Here is a 22950-nt window from a genome sequence, read left to right as displayed (position 1 = left end):
AATTCACGATCATTGCATCACCACATTGCTATCCAAGTCGTCACAGCTTAGGACCGCGTCCTAAACCGGATCGGAGCCTGGCGCTACTACTATTGATCCAACGATAATCAGAAGAAGGCCACCTGAGATCATGCAATGACAAACTACATCTACGACCACCACTTGTCTACAGCTTCAAGTCAAAAAGAAGAACTTCAATCATTCAAAATGGACCGAAACAACCGCACCAAATCCACACGATGGCTGGCCATCGTTACACTCTTCACCATGCAAATACTCAGCGCAAAAGCCGACGTAGTAACTGTCTGGACTACGGTGAAAGTGCCCGCGCCAACACCAACAGCACCTTTATCACCATCCTACACCTCCCTCGACGAGTTCAAGGACGATATGTTGAAAGTCACAAACGAATACCGCGCCAATCACGATGCCAATCCACTACAATGGAACAACACTCTAGCTGATTACTCGCGGGAGTGGGCAGAAGCCTGTATCTGGAAACACTCGGTCTGTATCAATATCTCCCAAGACCACGAGATAATATGCTAACATTACTACAGAAAAGTAGCTACGGCGAGAACCTCGCATACGGATACCAGAATGTCTCTGCTGCTGTCATCGCCTGGGGCGATGAGGGCGATATGTATAACTTCGGCAAGCCGACAGGCTTCACCGAGGAAACGGGACATTTCACTCAGTTGGTCTGGAAGGCGACCACACAGGTTGGGTGTGCTGCTGTCAACTGCGGGTATACGAAGAATTCCAAAAGAGATAACGGGATCGAAGTGGGAGAGGATGCCTTCGAAGAAGATACACTGGAAGAGGATGTTTTCGAGGGGGTGTTGATGGCGCCCCGTTTCAGCATGGATGAATCCGGACAAGATGGGCTGGAAGGGTTGAAGGTTGCGCGAGGCGAGCCACGGGCTCAAGGGTGGTATGTTGTTTGCGAGTATACACCTCCTGGAAATGTTGTGGGCCAGCATGATTCCTACTTCAGGAAGAACGTATTGCCAAAGAAGGCGCCTGCCGTTGACGACTCCTCGTCTACAACCAAGTCTTCTGAGTCTTCTTCCACGTCTACGGCAGAACCGTCGCCGAATGCTGCAACATCTACTACCACCGGGAGTCAGAGTCAGCCCACAGGAGGTGCTATGAGGTTTGCCCTGGACTCGACATTGGGGATGATGCTGGTAGCATTGGGAGCGGTGGGCATTGGGATGGGGCTGTACACTTGAGATAGCTTACTTTTAAACGATTTAAATAAACGAATACAAGGTTGAACTTTGCTAGGAACTGGTTTCGTAGCCATCTCTCATGCTTATCCACATTGCACATTTGGTCGGGAGGCGCACCGCTCGATCTATTGATTTTTGGAATGTCCCGATCCTCACTGGGCTTGCCCAGGGGACCTAAAAGAAACACAAGGGGACAGAAGGCTGGGTTCAGGCACAAGCGCGAAACGCCAGCAGAGAAACAGGGGGAAAAGAGGAACAAAAGGAAACACATTATTTGCGAAAATAGAACAGACAGATTCATCAGCCAATGACCTCCTCGGTCTCCTCGATAATCTCCTCCACAATCTCCTCGACCACGGAGTCGCCCTGGTCTTCGACAACCGGGCGCGCGTCGCGGGCGGCCGCGGGTGTATCTGCGTCCTCTGGGAGGCTGAAAGCCTCCTTCTCTTCGGCGAGGAGCTCCTTCTCCCGACGGAGCCAGGCGAGCCACTCGCTGAGTACACGCTTGCGGGTCTCGACAACGGCGGTGTTGGCGATGTCGACAGCGTACTTGTCTTCCTCGTCGAACTCCTTTGAGTACTCGCGGAGGTTCTTGCGCACTTGCTTCTGCTCCTCCTTGCTGAGGAGAGTGGCGGGGCGTGGGCGCCAAAGGAACTGCTTGAACTTTTCGGTAGGGTTCTCGGAGAGGGTAGTACCGGAGAAGGTGTGCATGTTCCAGCCGTTCTCCATCTATAATGCGGTCAGTATTATGAATCGTAGTTAAAAATAAGTATTAGGTTTAGTCTTACCGAGTGAGTCCAGACACTGGCGCTGCTGACAACGTAACGGCCGGTGGAGTCCCAGTCAACATCAGTGACACCGTAGTGCTCAACGGTCTTCATCAGCTGGAGGTTGGCTGCGAGATCCTTCTCAGCCTCGTTCTTCTCGCCCTCGAAGTCCATATCCCAGAAGTCCATATCGAAGTTGGTCTGGGAGTGAACAGTAGCGACAATAACGAATCGGCCCTTGGGCGACCAGTAGATGCCGTTGCTGGTCTTCTTCTCAATAGTGCGAACCAGCTTGAAGTTGCCGGCGGTGTGGCCCTTCTTCTCAGGAGCGAAGAAAGAGACGGAAGTCTTGGGGAGGACGGCAGCACCAGTGGGTGCCTCGCCGTTGGCGATGACGACGAATCGGGATCCATTGGGCTCCCAGGCAAAGTTAATCACGGTATCCTTAAGACTGTCAACAACCTCAACGGGAACACCCTTCTCGCGAACGCGGAAGATCTCCAAGTTAGTGGCCATAGACTTCTTTGACTTGGAGTGACGGTCGACCTTGACACAGACGTAGGCACCCTGTGATTGCCAGTGCAACTTGACATCGGAAACGTTGAACAGGTTACGGGTTCGGACAACCTCCTTTGAGGGCACGCTCATCATACCAACACGGGCAGGGTTGCTGCCAATTTCAGGAGTCCAGAAGCAGAGCAATTGCTCGTACTGCTTGACACCCTCACGGGCAACAGTGGCAGGGGACCACTCGAAGTCCATAGCACCCTCAATCTTCACGGAAGTGCGACCAAGAAGGTTCATGTTGGGGAGTTCGTAGATAGAGAGAGATTGGCCCTGGAGCATGCGAGCAACGTACTTCTCATCCGCGGACCACTTGAAGGCAGGCCACTGCACCTTCTTCTTAGGTGCAACATCGCCCTCGATCTCGGTAGGGGCAGCCAAATCGTGCGACACAAAGGAACGGAGGGGCTTGCCGGTCTCGATATCCCAGACAATGATGTTCTTGCCATCCTCCTCGTATGTCAATATGGGTTGGCCTTCCTCGACCTGGATGGGGCGTGCTGACCATGTTGTCAAGTAGCCCTCAAGAGGGGAGAACTCGATCAACTGCACGAAGGGGTGGGGGAACTGCTTTTGCTTGGAGAAGGACGCGCCGCCCCAGAGTTGGACACCCTGTGGGTGGACGGAGGCAAGGAATGTACCCTTGGGGGACCATTGGACGAAAAGTTGTGTCCAGTGAGCGCGATCCACGACATTCTCCGGAGGGTTCGTCTTGTTGTTCCAGAACACGCCAACCTTGTCGTTACGGTAAAGAGCGAATTGATCACGGGCGTTGGCATCTCCCATCCACGAGCGCAGGTGCTCCTTCTCCTTGAACGGTTCCGGAACGGGTGCCTTGTATTCTTCATCGACGCGACCTTCACGACCATAACGCTCGATATCCATCAACTTGTTGACGGCCATAATGTGCTTCTTATCGAGAGGGACGCCATGCAACTGCTTGACGGCGGCAACGGCCATTTCGGGGGTTTCATATTCCACAAATGCGAACCTATATCGCCCCAATGAAAGTTAGAGATCGTCCATGATTCCTCCATACCTCATGGGATATGCAATACGCACCCTTCGGTCATCTTCTTGTCGTTAACGGGCATGAAAACCGCATCTTCGGAGGTGCTGCCGACGGAGTTGAGTTTTCTCAATAAGAACTTGACGAGTTTTTGTCGGCTATCTTCGGGCACAACGGGGAGGCCATCGATGACGATAAATGTATCCAGTCCCTCCTCGACCTTCACTTCATATTGCTCCTTAAGATCTGTGAACTAATGTGTTAGAGAGGGGCACACAGACCACGAGAAATCTTGCACTCACCGGAGAAATCAATCTCCTCCTCCTCTTCCTCGTGGAGGTCCTGTTCGGACAGGGTATCGAAACTGGGCGCCATGATGGGTATACCGAAGGCGTCTAGAGGCTTCGGAGCAAAGATAGATCGGTGCAATCCGCTGATGGATTTTCGGGCAGAAACAAATCGCGGCGGCCAAGCGGGTTCTTTGTGTGGACTGACTCAGCACTGAGTCAGCAACATTATCGATTTAATGCCTTAGGTGCAAAATACCACGTGACTGACCTAAATCTGCTTAGTCACAATTTCCCCAGCTTGAGGTCGGCCCCGTCAATCATCATAGACGTTTGTTTCTAGAGGCTCTCAATTGGATACACACTTCTTTTAGACTGCATATCTTACACCAGGCTCTTTGCCCGACCAGGTCTTTGTTTATTATTCCATTCATAACCTACCTGTCTGCGCACCTGTTTTGCCTGGCCCTTCTCTGTCTCCAATGCCCCGCCGGTCCTAAGCGCCAGTGCGACTTGAGTATAGCCCACCTGACAACTCCGAGCTCTCCCTCGGCCATATACTCCTCTACAAACCCCGCGATATCCTCAATTGCCAACTGCAAATCTCAACCCAGCTCGTACGTCTGAACATAGGCAGCCGATCTACGTGATCTACTAGCAACAAGATGTCGCGTAAGCTACCTCGCTCTTGCCCTGGCGCCAATTTGCCGGTTCTCCCAAAAGCCTCCCAACTGATCGGTGATCTTGCGCAATAGTGACCTCTGACTTGCGCGACAAATATATCGTTATAATTGACGATATTTTGGCCAAAAGCGACCTCACCACAATCTCCGAGAAGCGAATTCGCAAAGGTCTTCAGGATGCCGTCGGCTATGATCTCACTCCGATGAAGGTTAGTCAAGCTACGAAGATTTATGGCGCATTATTATTTCAAAGTTATTCAGGATGACTGGCGAAGAACTGTGGCTGACATTCACAAAGTCTACGATCAAGCAGCTGATCATGGAACGATTCGATCGTTATGCGGAACAAAATGGTGTGGGCGGGTCGCCTGATGAAACTGCCCCAAGCAATGATCAACGCGATGGTGATTCAGCTTCAGCTGCGGTGCCTTCCCCACCTCCATCCTCATCTCCTGTGAAGCGCCAGGCCTCCAGCGACGCTACTTCCGAGCCTGCGAGCGCATCACCGCCTGCCAAGAAACACAAGGCCGATACTGATACCGATGCGGATGCGGCGTTCGCGGCGAAGCTGCAAGCTGAAGAGAATTCGCGCGCGCGACCCACCCGTGGGGGCAACACTCGGCGCGCAGCGCCCGTGAAGAAGAAGAGCAAAGCTAAGACTTCGAAGAGGGTTAAGGCAGAAGATGATTCAGATATTGGCTCAGGCGAAGAGCCAAAGAAGGAGGTCAACCGTAATACTGGATTCCATGTATGTCTATCTATATTATCTTTCCCAAGCTTTCTATCAGTTCTAACGACTGCAGAAACCTATGAACCTTTCCGAACCTCTGTCCGCACTTCTGGGAGAACCCACAGTGAGCACCTCTCTTGATCCTTGGTCACCAGGACCTCTTTTGCTAATTTCGCATAGCTTTCGCGACCCCAAACTGTCAAAAAAGTTTGGCAATATATTCGCGAGAACGAGCTTCAGGACCCCAGTGATCGCCGCCAAATCCGATGCGATGATGCTATGCGTGCTGTCTTCAAGCAGGATCGAGTCCACATGTTCACTATGACAAAAATTCTCAATCAGAATTTGTACAACCCCGATGAATAGTTCGGGGGTGACAGATTGGTTTTGATCACCATGGACGAGCAGGCTCCAAACCAAGTCCTGTTGCTTAACGATTCTCCTTCATCTTACTTCTTTTCTTGCGATGCATGGGGATGCTGGCGTGAACTTTGAGCAATTTCCATTCGCCATTTTTATTTGTTTTTGATTTGACTTGCTTGTGCTCTCCAGCGGGCGTTAGTGTAGCCCTCCATAGGTGATTTTATGCTCTCAAAGGCCCTCAATCCACTACCTACATGATATACATATGCGCATATCCATTCACAAGTAGACTATAGATTGTAACAGCTTACAATGTGTGCTCCTAGGTCAATTATATCGTTGGACATCATGGATTTCGATATTTGCTCTTTGTATAGCTTCTGATGCTCTTTTGTTTGTTAAACCTCATGCAGTTTATAAATACATTGGAGCCAGCGGGTTTTATATTGGAATGGATCAAACAGTCTTTTATTTGGCTCTCAGTTCATGATATTTTGACCTGATAAAGCAGCCGGCGCCAACAAGGCGATGAATCTGCCTCATATGTATGGCCACCGCCATGGTGCTTGTATAAGGGAATGGGCAAACACCGCTATACTCTTCAAATAGATGCTCTATGTGCCACCCAGTCACTTAGCTAAATTTTTGCTTAATCAAAGACATAAAGAGAGTGATCGGCTGAAGACCTCATATCCTCATCCAATGCGGAATGCGGGATCAGTCAGCGGCATCTCACTTTTTCTCCAAAACCTCTCCCCCACCACAATCCACAAACTCCCGGGCTCCGTGGCTTTAGCACACCTGATATTGACGCAAAGCTGCAGCTTGTATTGTAATTTTCCTTCCCGTCTCCGCAATGGCCGACAACCAGACCTCAACCCAAGAGTCATCCAGCCAGGGTCGCGGCGGGCGTCGCCGCGGCCGCGGAGGGGCAGCCCCCCGGGCCGTGGAGATTCGCAACAAAATACCGGCGATGGAGAAAGACGACCGAAGCCTCGCACCCGCGGCAGTGGTCGTGGCGCTGGAAATGCCGGCCGACAAACTCGCAGTACCGATCAGACCAACAGCCACGATACTCAGCCTTCGAAAGCCACGACCACAGTAACGAAGAAACCGGTAGAAGCGGCCACAGACGATGCGGATGATGGCGAAGTTTGCTTTATTTGCGCTTCTGCCGTCGAACATACTTCGGTCTCTCCCTGTAACCATAGGACGTGTCACATTTGTGCGCTTCGGTTGCGGGCACTGTACAAGAACAAGGCTTGTGCTCATTGCAGGGTATGATCATCTTGCGATTATTTCTCGGCGAGCTGTGTTGCTTTTCGCTGGGATTCTGTTTCACATGCTGACTTGTATACCAGACGGAATCGAACTTCGTGATCTTCACAGATGATCCAGTGCGACGATATGAGGAGTTCGACAAGAAGGACTTTGCTCGGACTGACCACAATCTTGGTATCGAATATGGAAGTGACGAGATCTTCGGAGACACCGTGCTACTGCTGCGATACAATTGTCCGGACGAGGACTGCGATGTGGCCTGTTTGGGGTGGCCAGACTTGCACCGCCATGTAAAGAGCAAGCACAGCAAAGTTATGTGGTATGTCGGTCTCATAATCTGCGCGATTCTAGAATTAGCAGCTGACTGTGTCTTCCGAATAGTGACCTTTGTACCCGTAACAAGAAGGTCTTTACCCATGAACATGAACTATTCACCCCGGCGGAACTGCGTAAGCACGAAAGGTCTGGCGATGACAAGCCTGGAGCTATAGACCAAAGTGGCTTCAGGGGACACCCCGAGTGTGGATTTTGTCGTCAACGGTTCTACGGCGACGACGAGCTGTACGCTCATTGCCGTGATAAACACGAACGTTGCCACATCTGTGACCGACGCTCCTCCCATCGTCAACAACAATACTATATTGACTATAACGCATTGGAGAATCACTTCCACAAAGATCATTTCGCTTGCCTGGATAAAGAGTGTTTGGAAAAAAGTTTGTCGTTTTCGAGTCGCAAATGGACCTGAAGGGTCACCAAATAGAGGCACACCCCGAAGGGCTTTCGAAGGACGTTCGGCGAGACGCGAGAATGGTTGATCTGGCTGAATTTGATAACATGCGGACTCCTTACCAACAGCAACGCCAACGTCGTGGTGCTGGTCGAGGCCGTGACCCCAACGCTGAGCCACTGCCTGTCTCCAGTGCGCAGCCAATGACCCGTGCGGAAGTTGCATATCAGCGACAAATGGCTATACAGAGTTCTCAGTCTGTCTCAACACGCAACTTTGGAGGCCAACTGACTCGAGAAGATGTTCAACCCGTGCGTGCTCCGGAGCGATCCGCCGCTGCTACTCCAGTGCAGTCTGCTCCTGCGTCACGCTCTCAAGCCCTCCCTACTGCAGCATTCGAAGGCTTGAACGTTTCTGCCAACTCCGCACCAGCGACCGCACAAGAACAGACCCGCCGAATGCGCCATGCGGCTGTAATCGAACGTGCTTCGAACCTCCTCCGCAATGATGCCACCAAACTCGCCGAATTCCGCAGTAGAGTATCAAGCTACCGCGCCTCTTCCATCTCAGCAACCGAGCTTATCGATGCCTTCTTTTCATTATTCGACACATCCAGCACCGAGTTGGGCAAGCTCATCAAGGAGCTCGCCGAGATCTACGAGGATGAATCCAAGCGCTCCGATCTCCTGCGAGCCTGGAATGACTGGCGTGCCATCAACGAGGATTACCCTGCCCTTCCTGCTGGTGGTCTCTTACCTGGCATGTCAACAGGCGCCGTCAACACTGGCGGCAACCGTGTCTTGCGTTTGAAGTCATCGACTGCTAAATCCTCCCGCTCCGCCGTGGGCAGAAGCGGCGCTCTTCCAAACGCCCCCTCCAACCCCTTCCCACCCCTCTCTGCCGCAGCTGGCCCCTCCTCTCGCCGTGGAAAGGCCACCGCTGCTACCCCTTGGGCAACAGCAGCCCCGCCATCTTTCCCCCGCCCTGCAATGCCTAGCCCGATCAGTCGCCCATCATCTGCAACACCATCCTCCAGTCGCGTTCCCGCTGCGCCCGCCCCCCGCGGCGCTGATTCTTTCCCCGCTCTCCCTGCAGCGCCCAAGCCCAATGTTCTCATGGCTGGCAAGACCCGCGGTACCGTTCGCTGGAACGAAAACCGCGGCCCTGCCCCGAACGCATGGGGCTCAGCCCCGAGTTCCGGAACCGCCTCTCCGGCCGAACCCAGCAATGACGACTCAAATAATGGCAAAAAGGAAAGAAGAACAAGGGAAAGCAAACCCTGTTCCACTTCGGTTGATTCACTATCATGTTTCGATTGATTTATGTTTCTTATTTTGATTGGGCCGTGCTTTGGCCTATGTTTGATTGACTACCGCATGATGGGGAGCGCCATTAAAACGTATATGCTGTGTTCGGGTAAATTCCTTGTTGTTTTTTTGTTGTACCTACTAGCGAATGCAGATACAATGTATTGTATAGAGGTAATCCATGTTCTTTTTACTTCATGTCAGATATCATATATCAGGGAATAATGTGACCTTCACAACCCGTCGAATCATCAAACTCTCACCTTAAAAGTACATAAATATGATCTACAGGAAGGGCAGAATAAAAAGGTCATTTCACTTACCATCCTCATTAACTCCAGGTCCTTCAGACCAGCACCACACTATCATTGTCAGTGACATCCTCGGGCTCGCAATCCGAATCAGAATCGATCACAATGGGCTCGGACACAAGTGTGTTGTCCATTCTCCCGTTGTTCTCACTCGAACCCAACGCATGGGTTTCACGTGTATGAACCGACACGTTGGAAACAGGTTCAATGGGAGCTTCTGTCTCACTTTCATCGCCGGGGTATACCTCCATTTCTCTGTTGATGGCAGTCATGCGCAGCACAAAGTCATCTTGCAGTTTAATCAAGAAAGCCCGAAGACTAGCCTTATCCATCGTGCCATCACGGGCGAGCAATAACTGTTCACGCAGAGACAAAAGCAACTTCCGCTTCTGGGCAATAGCAACAGCACGCGACGGGCTGTTTCTACGCTTAGCCAGCTGGTCCATCGCCTCTGAGACAGAGCGCGCCTTATTCAAGACGGCAGGTGGGAGGTCAGCGAGCTTGGCGAGGACAAGCCCATACCGACGATCTGGAACGGGACCCTCCGCAATGCGGTACTGCATAGTCATCTTGGATGCATCCGGGGCGATCTCGGCTGCTAAGTGGAGATTGATCACACCGCTGCGCTCTGCGAGAATCTGCGCCAGGTCGTGGAAGTGCGTGACAAACCAGACCAGGGCATTACTAGAAATGAGTGCTTCTGCCAGCGCGACGGCGATGGCAAGACCATCGGTTGTGCTAGTGCCGCGGCCCAGCTCGTCGATGATGACCATACTGCGTGGCTGGATGTTACGAAGAATGAATGCCATCTCCCGCATCTCTGCTGCGAAGGTTGAGACGTTGGCGTCTAGATCATCTGACGTGGCGATGCGGGCGAAGAGCTGGTGGGAGATTGGGAAGGAGGCGTATTGAGCTGGGATGAAGCAGCCTACCTGCGCCATGACTGTAACCAGGGCCAGTGACCGGATGTAGGTTGACTTGCCGCTCATGTTGCAACCTGTGATGATCTGGAATCTTGTTTGTGGTGTTGCATATGCGTCGTTCGGGATAAACTTGCTATTATGAATCTGTTCTCGAATTGGATGACGTCCCGCCTTGATGGCGAGAGTGTCGGTCAGCTCTGGTCTGATGTAATCATAGTTCGTTGCTAGCTGAGCGAATGCTGCGAGCATGTCTAGCATTGCAATTGCTTCACTGACTCGAAAAAGCCCGGATACTTCAGTGCACACGTCTCGGAGCAGGTCCTGGATTGTCTGGTCGCTCATATTGATCACCTCGCTATGGGCATCAGTGATCTTTTGATTGAGTTTGACCAAATCCAATGTCTGGCACTCGATGCACTTTCGCTTGCGATATACGTTGATAAAAACATCCGGAAGTGGACCTGGTTCTGTAGCAGGGATACAGATGTAGTATTGCCGGGCTGTGTCATATTTCAAGTCCAAGACCATATCACAATTCTCTGAGATAGGTCAGAATTATTCATGTAAGCTCACAACTTCAAACATGCCTGATAATTTTTCAATCAGTTCTATGGCGTCTGAATTTGCCTCCTTGTAGGTCTGCCTCGCAACATCAAGGAGACTGTTGACGCCGGCCTACTCTATGTTAGCGATATATATCCAGTGTGGAAGTATATGAGCTGTGACCTTGACACAGTAAATGCGCTGATTCCTTAGATCAAGTGGCTTTGACTGGTAGGCTACATTCTCATTCAAAGTTGTGTTAATCAGGTCCTCAATCGAACGATACCCTTCGGGAGCACACAACTAAAATGCATTAGTTTGATTGAGTAAAACACTAAAGGGATGTAGGGTCTACTTCGCGTATGGTAAGCAGCAAATCGCTTTGTGCTGCTCCAAGCGCTTGGAAAATGTTTTTGATCGAAGATACATAAGTCTTGAGCATGATGACATTGTTGACGGACTGCTCGACGTATTGGATTGTCCGCTTGGTGGGAACCAAGATGATCTTGAATCTGTTAGCACAAGTCTTCAATACTCGCGAACCTCGAGACTCTACCGCAGTCAACACTTTATCTGCGTCAATGAAGCCCTTGAGAGCCTGCCTGACAGACACAAACATATCCTCTTTGGTGGCCAAATCTTCCACGGCATTGTATCTGGCTGTCAACTTGACTCGTTCCGTTGAAGGCTGTAAAATGCTAGCTCGGAGAAGTCTGGCCCCCATAGTCGTCAATGTCTCGTTCAATAGCCCAAACAAACTTTCTTTAGACTTCGCATTCTGCAGGTTCTGGATAAGTTCGAGAGACACAATAGTCGCCAAGTCAATTGTCATGGACCCCTGGGACGGTTCGAAGCGTATCCGAAGAGAATGCGCGGTAAAAGATCGCTGGAGTTCGACTTCAACATACTTGAGGACCTAACTCTTATGTGAGTAGTTTCTTTTGGCCTTACGAATGGTGTTCATACTGCGGCAAAGCAACATGCTGCGAAATAGTTCCCGCCTAGAGTCACCTTGAGCGAGTCGACTTCCTCTGGAAAGGCCATCCGTTCCACATACTCATGACCTGTCTTTTCAGACCACCACCTGCGGTCTAGGAACGTGAATATAGGATCAGGCAGATTCTCTTGGATGATATAACGGAGCTTCGACTCTTTGGCAGTGTTCATGAACAGAATCTCGCTGGGTTCAAAAACACCAATCTTGATGATTGTCTTGACGTAAGTCTGGCTGTCACATATCTGACAGAGCACTGCCTCAGCTGTCGCAAGATTGACAAATGCGAGGCCAATGGTGGATGAGACGCCCCGCGATTCACTGACGGCGCAGATGATGTCCTGTGCTGCGACACTGGTGGCCATTGTGGTCGGTCTTGCCGTTGGACGTCTACTTGTACCTCTAGATACCGAGGGTGAAAAAGAATCCGCAGAATTCAATGAATCCAATGAATAAATCGACATTGTGAAGCCCAACTCTCATGGCCGAGATGGTGTAGATGGGGAAATTGATAGGGCCGATAAGATAAGCGTCGGGATATTTTTGCTTGTCAAAATTTCTCTTCTTCCCCCATCGACCCCAAAATCAATAACCATGGCGACCCTCTATCCTCCCCCCAGCAAGCGCCAAAAGCTCGTTCAGGCTGATAAGGCCCGTGAGCAGCAGGAAATTGAGAGTATTCCGTCCGACTTGGGTAGTGTTCGAGTTCAATTCTTCGACCAAGCAACAGGGCAGCCCACCGGGCCTGCGGTCTCCGTCCCAGTCGCCGATGCCAATGTGAAGAACCTTGAGACTTTGCTAAACACATTACAAGGAAATGTAAGATTCAAACCTTGTGACTATTTGACAATTGAATGTTGTATTAACGGCGATTTCTTTCCAGGAGGATGATGGACGAGTACCATACCGATTCGCCTACCATTCCGAAAAAGAGGAACAAACGATCGACATTCTTCGCGATGTGTACCACTCACTACTCCAGCCTGGGATCAAGACCACTGAAGATACGATATCGCTCTTCTACACACCGCAGGCGGTTTTCCGAGTGAAAGCCGTTTCACGATGCGCGGCCTCCATCGCGGGCCACGGCGAAGCAATTCTAGCAACATCCTTCTCCCCAGTCTCATCCTCCACTATGGTCTCCGGAAGCGGAGACTCAACTGCTCGTGTTTGGGACTGTGACACTGGTACCCCCAAACATACGCTCAAGGGTCACACCAGCTGGGTGCTGGCAGTCGCATACTCGCCGAACGGCGCCATGATCGCAACTGGCAGCATGGACAACACCGTGAGGTTCTGGGATGCCAAGCAGGGAACGGCTCTAGGTGCTGGACTCAAGGGTCACGCAAAGTGGATCACGAATCTGGCCTGGGAGCCATACCACGTGCAGGAGTCGGGGCGGCCGCGCCTGGCATCTGCCTCCAAGGACTCAACGGTGCGCGTGTGGGACGTCGTTTCGAGAGTAACTGACCATGTGCTCACCGGCCACAAGTCATCGGTTACTTGTGTGCGATGGGGCGGTACTGGCAAGATCTATACTGCATCCCACGACAAGACCATTAAGATCTGGAATCCCAAAGACGGCACCCTTCTCCAGACCCTGGCGGCACATGCCCACCGTGTCAACCACCTCGCGCTGTCGACAGACTTTGCTCTCCGCACTTCCTACCACGACCACACTGGCAAGGTCCCTGTGACCGAGGCCGAGAAGGTGGCTGCTGCGCGCAAGAAGTTCGAGGAGGCGGCGACGGTGAACAACACTATCGTCGAGCGGTTGGTATCGGCCAGTGACGATTTCACAATGTATCTGTGGGAACCGTCCACTTCGAGCAAGCCCGTCGCACGGATGCTGGGTCACCAAAAGGAGGTGAACCATGTCACGTTCTCGCCGGACATGGCGTACATCGCCTCAGCCGGATTCGACAACCATGTCAAGCTGTGGAATGGCCGTGATGGAAAGTTCATCACCACCTTCCGCGGCCACGTGGGTGCTGTCTACCAGTGCTGTTTCTCGGCAGACTCGCGCATGCTGGTGTCCTCCTCTAAGGATACCACCCTCAAGATTTGGGACCTGCGCACCGGCAAGCTCAAGATGGATCTTCCAGGACACAAGGATGAGGTGTTTGCTGTTGATTGGAGTCCCGATGGACAAAAGATCGCCAGTGGAGGTAAAGATAAGGCGATTAAGATCTGGCGGAACTAGATCTAGTCGCACTTGACATCAACTTGCCCAAGACATGCTCTTGACAGACAGCTAGTCTGGTATAGGTCTTTGCCGTCTGATGATGTTGCATGCATCCAAGACGAGCACAACATCCAACGCGCGGATGTTGGTAGTGACACATTGTGTGTACCCTCAGCTTGAGGGTGACATGGGTGCCTCAACCCCCAAAATCGACCCTCCGTGGATTTGATTCACATCATAAATCTATAGGCTTATTTACTCAGTGGCAGAGATCCGCAAGGCTGCCTTGCAGTATGCCACGGTCAGTGGCCTGGATAAACAAGCGAATCATAGAAACTCCGAGAGGTGTTTCTGTTTCGGACTAGATCTTGCAAATATAGATGCATGGAAGTTAGATGGTGGTTTAAGTGTGTGGATTGATTGATGAACCCTGTCCTGCCTACTGCCTGGGGCATAGGCTACAAGAGGACGCCCTTTATGTTACTTAGTTGCACTTTCATGAATATCATTATCATTTTTGCGTATTGACAGAATCGTTCACTGTAGTCACTGTAGACTTCTCTACTGTACCTAGACGAAATAAACCTGACTAATTAGGCCTGAACAGTCGTTTGTAGGGCAAGAGCAAGTGTCCATTTTAGGAAGGTACCCATGTTCTTGGTTTTGGGAAGGTGCGCGTATTACTGGGAGTATAAAAGGGCACTCACCCCCCCCCATCCTCTTTTTCTCTTCTTCCTCTCCCCAACCCTCTTGCAACCATCTCACCGTAGCCCCTAGAGAGGTGTAGAGGGTCCGGTGCATACACACCTACGGAGAGACCTCAGCATCATCCAGTTGCTTAGAGTCTTACCTAGGTCCCATACCTATGTTCAGTGTGTACCCAGATCGAACACCAGTTCTCGTGCGAGTCCTTTGATAAAGTCATGGCCTGAGCATTTGGGCTTTATGGCCATCTGACGGATCCCACGGAATACACCCCTGCTATTCTTTCACTGTGATATCTTTTTTGTACTATCCTAGATAACTTCAAGTGAGACAAGTCAGACAAGTGTTACCCTTCTTCCGCAACCTTGCAGCCACCGACGACATGGTGACTTGAAACTAATTTCGAGTCTGACTGTAAGCTTTCAAACCATACAGGTGTTCCTGAAGCTTCTCGGCCCGTTACTTCAGGTGACGAGGTACATGCAAATGTGTATACCATTTAACCCTACAACCCGAAAGATATGATATAGATTCAATGTTGTCAATTTATTAAATAAAATCTGGATCCAGATATAAAAGGAGTGTCATTATGATACATTCAAAAAACCCCAAAAAACAAGCTAGAACGACATCGACCAAAGAAGCAATCAGTTAAACAACCACATCGTTAATCTAGATATACTGCCAAGCAGGAACATCCCCGGTATAAGTCAAAGCAACAGCCGAGAACCCAAGACACTCATCAACATTACCATGGGGCACGGTAGCATTTTTAATGGCAGCAAACACCTGCCAGCGGTTATCATCAGCGGGACAAGCCATGAAACCACTAGCACCCCAACCACCAAAGGAGTAGTGAGCCCAGGGTTTATCAGCAGCGTAGTTGAACGGGCCGAGCGAGGAGCCCTGCGGGATATTGGCAGAGTGAGCCTGGGTGAAGCTGAGGGCTCCATTGGGGTCGATGTAGACCTGTTGGCCGCCGGGGACCATAGTATCCTGTTTATCGTTAGCGGGGGGTTGTCCTTTGTAGGATGTGGGTATGAGGGATAGTGTTAGTTGCGACTTACCAGAGAGCTGCCGCCGGGAGCGAAGACGGTTTGGTTTCCTGGTGGGCATTGGGGCACTTGGGTTGGGCAGTAGGAGGCGGTCTTTCCGCCGAGGTAGAACTTCTGACCCGCGGCGTTTAGTTGGAGATAGTGGATGGGCGAGCCGGAGCGGGTGGCCATCACGCTGAAGGCTGGGTTGGCTGCTGGTTCGGTGATTGGTGCCGCGGCGGCTAGGAGGGGGAGGGCTAGGGTGGTGATTGTGAACTTCATTGTAGATGGATATTGAGGATTGAAGACTAATGTTCTTGTTTTATGATGTTGAATAGTTGAATAGTTGGATAGATATGCTTGATTGGAATAGTAACAAGGGGAGGTCGTTGGACCTCTTTATATAAAGAGTCAGGAATGTACAAAGTAATATAAATAGAAGTTGCACATGTTCCGAGAACCCGAACCAAGGAACAATATCCATCAAAGGGACCCTCCGTCATGGACTATCGGGTTTGGCCGCTAGGGTGGCTGAAGTGGCGAGAGTCATTGGATGGATTGGGTGAATTTGAGACATTCAAGGTACACTATACTCCATACCCCGAATATAATTATCATTTTTGGTATGATTCATGCAACGGTATGAGGTTAGGTTACTACGCAGGATACTATTTTTCGTCGCTTAGACGAAAGATATGTGAGACATGGAGAACCATTCGTTTGCCAAGACGAGGGAACATTCTCTTCGTCAATCCGAGTGGCTGATACTCTCAAACTTGGGGGAAATCGGGGGATTCGGGTGAAGATCTTCACCCTTGTCTCAGTTTATAATTGGAACATCACGACCACTTCACCACTCCAATGCCTCAAAGATCTTGGTAACAGTCGGCTTAAGCCGCATATATCCACTTCATACTCTATACACATCTACATTCTACGTTTATTCGTTACCCAAGCCCTCTAATATGCGGTGTTCGGTCAGAACCTTCTACCTCGCTACCACTACCAACCCGAACAAAAAACCTCGCCTCCTACTTTCCCCAGAAAATACCCTCGACCCACCAGCGGCCCGATAAATGAACCCCATCTTTTACCAATGACAATTCACTAGGAACCGTGTTGCTGAGGAGATAGCCGCACACCGTCCAACGCCACCGACGCCCTACCCAAACCGGCGAACATGCAATATACACTGTCTCACCGGACCCTGCATCCCACTACAACCGGTACCGACTAATTTAACAACGCCGAAGACCCCGATGCAGTCGGGGTCTTGCGGATACACCGGGGGTGAACTAGCTGCGATCTATTTCTATTAATAATCTCCTGCAGCGTCGCTGCAGCCCGCATATCCGCGACTTCGTCTGTTTGTGCCTTGCATATACTAACTCGGTGGTACGGTACAGAGGAAGAAGACAACCATACTGCGTCGGCTTGGATGTTTTTGTTCCCCCTCCCGCCTGGAAGACCGTGTTGCCCTGTATCAGGACGTGGCGAGGATGGGCAGAGTCAGTTGGGTGATTATCCACAACGAGATTTCCTGGTTGACGCGGTTGGGTGATTGGAATTAGTCGGTGAGGTCAGTCCGTTTCACGAGTGTTGTACATTGTCCGACGTGGGGAGTTCGTTGAGGTTCATGTTGGTGTATCGGGTTGAGAGGTTCGTGTTGGACAGTCCGGTGTTGTCGGGATTCTGTCAGGCCCGGTGTTTTCGGATTTCTGTCAGGTACGGTGTGACGTCTGTGACCTCGGTGGGGGGGTGATGGTGGTGGTTTCGGTTTTGTTGAGGGTTGTTCGTGTGGGATATGGATTTATTGTGCTACACTGGGTGTGAAATGGTGTGTACTATCCTTTATGGATCAGGTGCTGTACAGGGCATCTGTGGGCTGTTGGTTCGTTTCTAGAATTTACTGGAAGAAGGGTAGTTTAAAGATTCAATGCTATTTTTGGTGGGCATTTAGTTGAAGGGATGGCCTGACATGTGAGAGGTGCCTAGGTAGATTATACTGGCTGGCTAGTAGATGGTGTTGATATCACGAAGTGAGAAGTGGAAATAGTGTGTATCATAGATAGATCATCATGAGACTTTAGCCTGATGACATATTCAAAGGCTGATGTTTGAGCTACAGCCACAACTATATACATCAGGCTCTCACATAGCGCCATCTGAAACTACGACCTATAAGATCTACTCGACACCTGTGGATACAACACACTTGAGTATACTTCTTAGAAAAAATATTGGAAAGATAACTGAATAATCTCAGTGGATTTGGATATCAAACTTTTTCTATGCCAGACAAACAATCTCAGCACTCAGCAATTCAAACCGGATCTCGATTTGCCGAAAAGAAAAGTGTATATACGTGCGGGCAATCGACCGCGGAGGATATGAATAGACACAGCCAGAGGCCGACAAAAAAGAATAGGGGACAACATATTCGGAAGAAAGCCATGAAACAAAAACCAGATAGAACCCACCCCCCAGCACCGTGTAGCAATATTGAAACCTGCAAGCCAGAGTCTTGCCCAGAACACCGTAAGCCACGCGCCGCCATTTGCTCCCCAATGTCTCGATTCATAGCAAGGTGGTAAAGAAAAAAAAAGCAAATATAAGGAAAGATCAGACAATACGTTGAATCAAGTGCCCCCGCATATCGCGTAGTGCACTATGGGTCAAAGAATTGCTCTTTTAGTAGTCGCCTTCGTCATCGTCATCTCCATCTCCACCACGGCGGGGTCCCTTTACTCCGTCCTTGCGAATGGGGATCTTGATACCCTGTAGCGCAAAGCACTTGCTGAGCTGGGTGCTCTCAATAACACCGGGGAACTTCTTGGCGGAGAAGACCTGGAAGGGTTCGGAGAAGACGGATGCTAGAACGGGCGCGGTTCCGTGATTGATGACCGGGGCGCCGTTGGAGGTTTCGGCAGATGACGTGCCCACATCAACGAAGCTCATTTTCAGACTGGATTTTCATTAGCAATTAGTCTAGTTCGAGTGATTCCCATTCAATTGACTTACCGGAAAGTGCCTTCTGTCCGTACACTCAAATCTTGTAGGATAAACCACACTCCGATTTTGTTGTCTGGGTCTGTCAATCGGAAAGCACTGGCGCTGAGACTTCCGATCAGATTTCGAGTGAACATCCCACCCGGTCCTCCCGAGACGGGTTGTGCGGCGGGCGACATGGACGGTGGCATTTGACCACCGGAGTAGTATTGTGGATAGGTCACTGGCTGACCGTATTGATTTTGGTATGCCACCTGCTGGCCACCGTAGTAGTTGTTCATCTGCGGTGGGTAGCCCACGGGGTACTGGCCCTGGTTGTAGCCCGGGTAGGTCGGAGAGACGCTCTGAGGCGGGGGAGGGTATGAGGAGGACATGGCGGTAGAGATGGAGGGGGAGGTGGCGGAATGTTTGACGAGGTTGACCTCGTTGGTACCGTCGGCATTCCACAGGTCGACGGTGAGCACGTAGAATGATGTATCGATTTCACTGCAGAGGGAGAGATGGTTAGCAAGCCGAGAGGTAGAGAGCAGCTGGTTGGAACAGGAACATACTTGATATCGATTTCCTTATCCGTCTGCGCATCGCGCACAATCAGACGAATGCATGGTGGCGGAGTGATGGGTCTCCGGTCCTGGAGTTGTGTTAAAACAAGGTGGCAAAACAATTATCAGCGGAAAAACCACCCACCTTATCACCAAATCCACACATACGAGCCCGGATGGGCTGTTGCACCACTTGTAATGACCAGGAGCGACCATCTTGGTAGTTTGTCACGGGTGCCAGATGGTCGGATTGCCGTAGCGAGTTGGGCCCAGACGGGTATTGGACGGACGGAGCAGAGATGCGATCCATTGAGAGCGGAGGTGGGACGGGATGATGTCTATCCTCGACGGCGTACATGGTACCGGATTGGAAGGAACCGAGGATGGACTCGTGATAGATAAACGACGGGTTCCTGTTTTTTATCGATCTATTCTGCTAGATCTCAACTACCTGGTTGTTCGAAGAGAGAGAGAGAGAGAGAGGTGGGGTGTTGGAGATGCGACATGCGACCCCGCGGGATGTTCAGACGTCACACTTGGAGCATCGACTTCCGGGGCTGAACAGAGAAAGGGCGTGCACAGCGGGGGGAGAAAAATAGCGGCGCTTCCGTTTGAATGTATTGAGACTGATCCAGGCCGATCAGTCCAAAGCGCCTTGTAGAAACCGATTTCGATGCGATATGGCAGAAAAGTGAAGCGAAGGGGTCGGAGAGTTTTATTCGCGAACCGTAGAATGGAGCTGGAGTGGCGATATCCGAATCTGAGTGTTGAAAGCTGAAAAGATTTAGCATCTGTTCAATGCCTCAGGCTTTTTTTTTTTTTTGGGTCAACCGCACGATGACGCTGTCAAAGTGCGGGAGATGGGCTGGGGCTTCCACGGATCGCACTTAGGGATAACATACCCGAGACACAAGAGATGGGGAAATAATTTCAAGGTGTTCCAAGGAAATTTCGTGGAAAGGTAGAGTTAAAAGAGGGTCAGAAGGGTCAAAAGAGTCCCAAGAGTAAGAGAAAAGAGGTTACAAGTTGTTACTCTTTCTCTCTCTGCAGGAACCTGGACCCAAACCGTCGGGTTTCAATTTAACTGGCGAATGAGATGAGATGAGAGACCAAAGTGTCCGCATTCGGGCTTCATCTAACCCGCAAACGGCCTTCATTTGATTCGAGACAAATTTTCTCCATTTGAACCAGATTTTACTTGATTTTTTGATTTTAGAGAGTAGAAAGTAAATTGGGTTGGGTTCGGGTCATTCTCGGAGCTCATGAGATTCTTTGTTCATCCTACTACATGTGTGTGCACTTATGATCTAGAGGCGCATAGGTACCTAATATAGTTATGTTTTAACATGACTAAGGAGTAGTTAGCTAACTATCTATATTAACTAATATATAAATATATATATAAATATATAAATATACAATTATCACCTCCCAAAATGGTATCTCCGAAACTCCAAAGGCCCAGAAGCTGATTACCAAGACCCCTTACAGTATGCATGAGGATGACAGATCCCGATCGTGTGGCCCCTTATTTAATAATTTAATAATTTAATAATTTAATAATTTAATGATTTAATGATTTAATGATTTAATGATTCAAATATTATAATCATATATAGTTATAAAGCTATAATTTACAATATAGCGGTGAATTAAATACTAGTGCTTGCACTGGAGAACAAGGATTGCAATGTGTGAGGTATTTGAACCGGACTCCGCGGAAATTAGATGGTATCCTAGACGTGTCGATTATGAAAATATTTCGACTGTATGGAGTACAATTATTTCGTGCTGAGGATCAACCCTCGCATGTTGGTGATCTCCTCACTATCTCCGAAGCGATCAGTTCCAAGGTTATTCCCTAATTAAGCCGCTGTCCATACCCGTTGGCGGTGCAGACTCCATATCTCTCTCTAGGGCTCCCGAGGTCTAGTGCTGACCATCCCTAGAATTTATCGACCAATCGACAACCAATCGATAGGGACCTCACTTCCTCCAACAGAGTCCAGTTCTAGGTATGGAGTAGGCAATGATCTGATTGCCAATATTGGTTTGTCACTGCTCACATCGATGTGTCTCGTGTGATATGTTTGGCGTGCACGTTCCCAAAAGTGGTACCAACTCCGGCACCGTCACTGAGGCACGTCGAAGCCAGGTCGTGCACCTTCCCCCTCGATTGCTTCTCCCCAGTCTCGCCCCAAAACTACCGGCACCAATCGTTGCCATTCTCCTCTCACCCCTGGCAGTCACTGCAGGCGACTCGAGCTCAGCTCAGATCCATTCCAATATCGACCGTATGGGTAGGCCAAGCGATTGATACCAGCTGGAGCCACTCCACGAACGGTACAACGAGCATTTGCCAGATTAAAGGCGATGATGCAGCATTGTGGGGCTGCGCCGTCCACCGCCACCCGTCCCTAGGTGAGGGCTCACTCCCCACAGCTACCGGCCCGTCAACCTTGGTGCGTCAGAGCTTCATCGCTAATGGCAGTCTAATTACCTCAAGCACTATCTTTGACCAGAGTGGTTTGAATTCGCGAATGGCCTCGGAAAAACAACAAAAGAGGTCACAGTAACCTTTGTGGTCGGGGCGTGTGTGGATCGAGTATGTAGGCGCTGCTTAGATGGGGCTACTATTGGGCCACTTACGTCGAGATCGTAGACATGGCTTCACTGTTTCCCCCTTGAACGACTACGCTGATGCAAATAATGAATCGAATACTCTTGATAGTTTGGTCCAGTTAACATGCACGACCGCCAGGTTTATGGCGGAGCTAAGATAACGATCCCAACCAGAACAGTACTCGGAAGTAGCGTCTTTAAACCTATATGTTATCTCGAATACATGATCTTATCGTCGGTGTTGATTCCCCAAGTCAGTAAATTTGGCTTAATGGTGGATCATCTTCGAAGGTAGAGGTTGGGATGTTGGAGTTCAGTCATGCGGCTTCCTCCCGATGTACCCTTTTCGGTCAATCGTGCCGTTGCGGGAGGTGTCAACCAAGTTGTGCTGCACGGCCAATCGTATAATGGCAACTACTACAGCGAAATAGCCGGGATAAACTAGGTTCTGTGTTTTCTTTCATCCCTACTCTGACAAACAGCAACCGCGCGCTTCTTGATTTGGTCAATGCAGGTAAGATAACTTATTAGGGGAGCTCTGGAAGGTTTAAATGTCGGTTTATCTCCACTCAGGGTGCTCTTATACTTGTCTTCCCCCGACGATTTTTCACTTCCTCGAGTCAAGGTTCAAGGTGGCACCAACAGCAATATCAATCTTGATGGTGTGCAGTATACGAGAAAACACACCCTATGCGTTACCATTCCCAGCAGTGGAGCTTTGGAGTCGCGGCGTGCATACAATTAAAATGGGGCAGCTATCCGTGCCGTTAAAAAAAGCCATTCGTGTGTTGACGAACTCCAATGATGTCCAAAATGTGTCCGCTGGCCAGGCCGCCACCAAACTTCAGCCTGTCAGTCTCCAGGCCAACTTTGACGTGCAAGCCAATGGCACTTAACACAAACTTGAGCGGAAGACGAACCAAACGCCATATTTTACGCTTTCTTATCCTGAAATACCAAACGCATCAAGTGGCGCTGCTAGTATTATCAGCACCAATATCTCTCAAACTTCCGGACCGGGGAGCAAGGCGTATGCTCCGTCATCAACCCTACGACAAGTACGGAGTATGTGGTGATCCATTTCATCATGGTAGCTGATCAAATGATAATCACCGGACTAAAAGAC

The 22950-nt window shown here is 50.2% G+C and overlaps 10 protein-coding genes across 10 annotated transcripts; 6 read left to right on the top strand and 4 right to left on the bottom strand.

Annotated features, from left to right (window-relative positions):
• Positions 1-207: 207 nt before the first annotated feature.
• N7487_008202 (putative extracellular SCP domain protein Pry1) lies at positions 208-1235 on the top strand (the record flags this gene model as incomplete). Its single annotated transcript, XM_056875932.1, has 2 exons — positions 208-507; positions 561-1235. 2 exons carry the CDS (start codon positions 208-210, stop codon positions 1233-1235), a joined length of 975 nt encoding a protein of 324 aa, XP_056728120.1.
• A 4-nt stretch (positions 1236-1239) lies between these two features.
• On the bottom strand, positions 1240-3999 carry EifCb (translation initiation factor eIF3 core subunit b). The gene is made up of 4 exons (XM_056875931.1): positions 3878-3999; positions 3629-3821; positions 2024-3557; positions 1240-1964 (listed from the first exon to the last, which is right to left on the bottom strand). The coding sequence occupies exons 1-4, from the start codon at positions 3948-3950 to the stop codon at positions 1536-1538; spliced, it is 2229 nt and encodes a 742-aa protein (XP_056728119.1). The 5' UTR covers positions 3951-3999; the 3' UTR covers positions 1240-1535.
• Positions 4000-4269: 270 nt separating this feature from the next.
• On the top strand, positions 4270-5868 carry N7487_008200 (SWIB/MDM2 domain protein). The gene is made up of 5 exons (XM_056875930.1): positions 4270-4534; positions 4618-4754; positions 4844-5293; positions 5349-5399; positions 5456-5868. The coding sequence occupies exons 1-5, from the start codon at positions 4528-4530 to the stop codon at positions 5639-5641; spliced, it is 831 nt and encodes a 276-aa protein (XP_056728118.1). The 5' UTR covers positions 4270-4527; the 3' UTR covers positions 5642-5868.
• A 472-nt stretch (positions 5869-6340) lies between these two features.
• On the top strand, positions 6341-8968 carry N7487_008199 (E3 ubiquitin-protein ligase HEL2; the record flags this gene model as incomplete). The annotated part of the gene is given in 5 exon segments (XM_056875929.1): positions 6341-6916; positions 7000-7238; positions 7301-7416; positions 7427-7623; positions 7637-8968. The coding sequence occupies 5 exon segments, from the start codon at positions 6341-6343 to the stop codon at positions 8966-8968; spliced, it is 2460 nt and encodes an 819-aa protein (XP_056728117.1).
• A 334-nt stretch (positions 8969-9302) lies between these two features.
• Positions 9303-12191, bottom strand: N7487_008198 (MutS family protein MSH4; the record flags this gene model as incomplete). The annotated part of the gene is made up of 5 exons (XM_056875928.1): positions 9303-10729; positions 10853-10865; positions 10917-11036; positions 11089-11649; positions 11700-12191. The coding sequence occupies 5 exons, from the start codon at positions 12189-12191 to the stop codon at positions 9303-9305; spliced, it is 2613 nt and encodes an 870-aa protein (XP_056728116.1).
• A 105-nt stretch (positions 12192-12296) lies between these two features.
• Positions 12297-13930, top strand: N7487_008197 (uncharacterized protein; the record flags this gene model as incomplete). Its single annotated transcript, XM_056875927.1, has 2 exons — positions 12297-12546; positions 12611-13930. The coding sequence occupies exons 1-2, from the start codon at positions 12322-12324 to the stop codon at positions 13928-13930; spliced, it is 1545 nt and encodes a 514-aa protein (XP_056728115.1). The 5' UTR covers positions 12297-12321.
• Positions 13931-15289: 1359 nt separating this feature from the next.
• Positions 15290-15933, bottom strand: N7487_008196 (putative IgE binding protein; the record flags this gene model as incomplete). The annotated part of the gene is made up of 2 exons (XM_056875926.1): positions 15290-15613; positions 15685-15933. The coding sequence occupies 2 exons, from the start codon at positions 15931-15933 to the stop codon at positions 15290-15292; spliced, it is 573 nt and encodes a 190-aa protein (XP_056728114.1).
• A 2409-nt stretch (positions 15934-18342) lies between these two features.
• Positions 18343-19675, bottom strand: N7487_008195 (velvet factor family protein; the record flags this gene model as incomplete). Its single annotated transcript, XM_056875925.1, has 4 exons — positions 19348-19675; positions 19212-19291; positions 18673-19146; positions 18343-18616 (listed from the first exon to the last, which is right to left on the bottom strand). The coding sequence occupies exons 1-4, from the start codon at positions 19558-19560 to the stop codon at positions 18343-18345; spliced, it is 1041 nt and encodes a 346-aa protein (XP_056728113.1). The 5' UTR covers positions 19561-19675.
• A 1613-nt stretch (positions 19676-21288) lies between these two features.
• On the top strand, positions 21289-21778 carry N7487_008194 (uncharacterized protein; the record flags this gene model as incomplete). Its single annotated transcript, XM_056875924.1, is given in 2 exon segments — positions 21289-21496; positions 21507-21778. The coding sequence occupies 2 exon segments, from the start codon at positions 21289-21291 to the stop codon at positions 21776-21778; spliced, it is 480 nt and encodes a 159-aa protein (XP_056728112.1).
• Positions 21779-22483: 705 nt separating this feature from the next.
• Positions 22484-22720, top strand: N7487_008193 (uncharacterized protein; the record flags this gene model as incomplete). Its single annotated transcript, XM_056875923.1, has 1 exon — positions 22484-22720. One exon carries the CDS (start codon positions 22484-22486, stop codon positions 22718-22720), a length of 237 nt encoding a protein of 78 aa, XP_056728111.1.
• Positions 22721-22950: the final 230 nt, after the last annotated feature.

This window comes from Penicillium crustosum, assembly GCF_028827405.1.
Source record: "Penicillium crustosum strain IBT 35664 chromosome Unknown utg000003l_segment0_segment0, whole genome shotgun sequence".
Taxonomy (NCBI): domain Eukaryota; kingdom Fungi; phylum Ascomycota; class Eurotiomycetes; order Eurotiales; family Aspergillaceae; genus Penicillium; species Penicillium crustosum.
The sequence above is the reverse complement of the archived record's forward strand: the minus strand, read 5'-3'. Positions and strand labels throughout refer to the sequence as shown.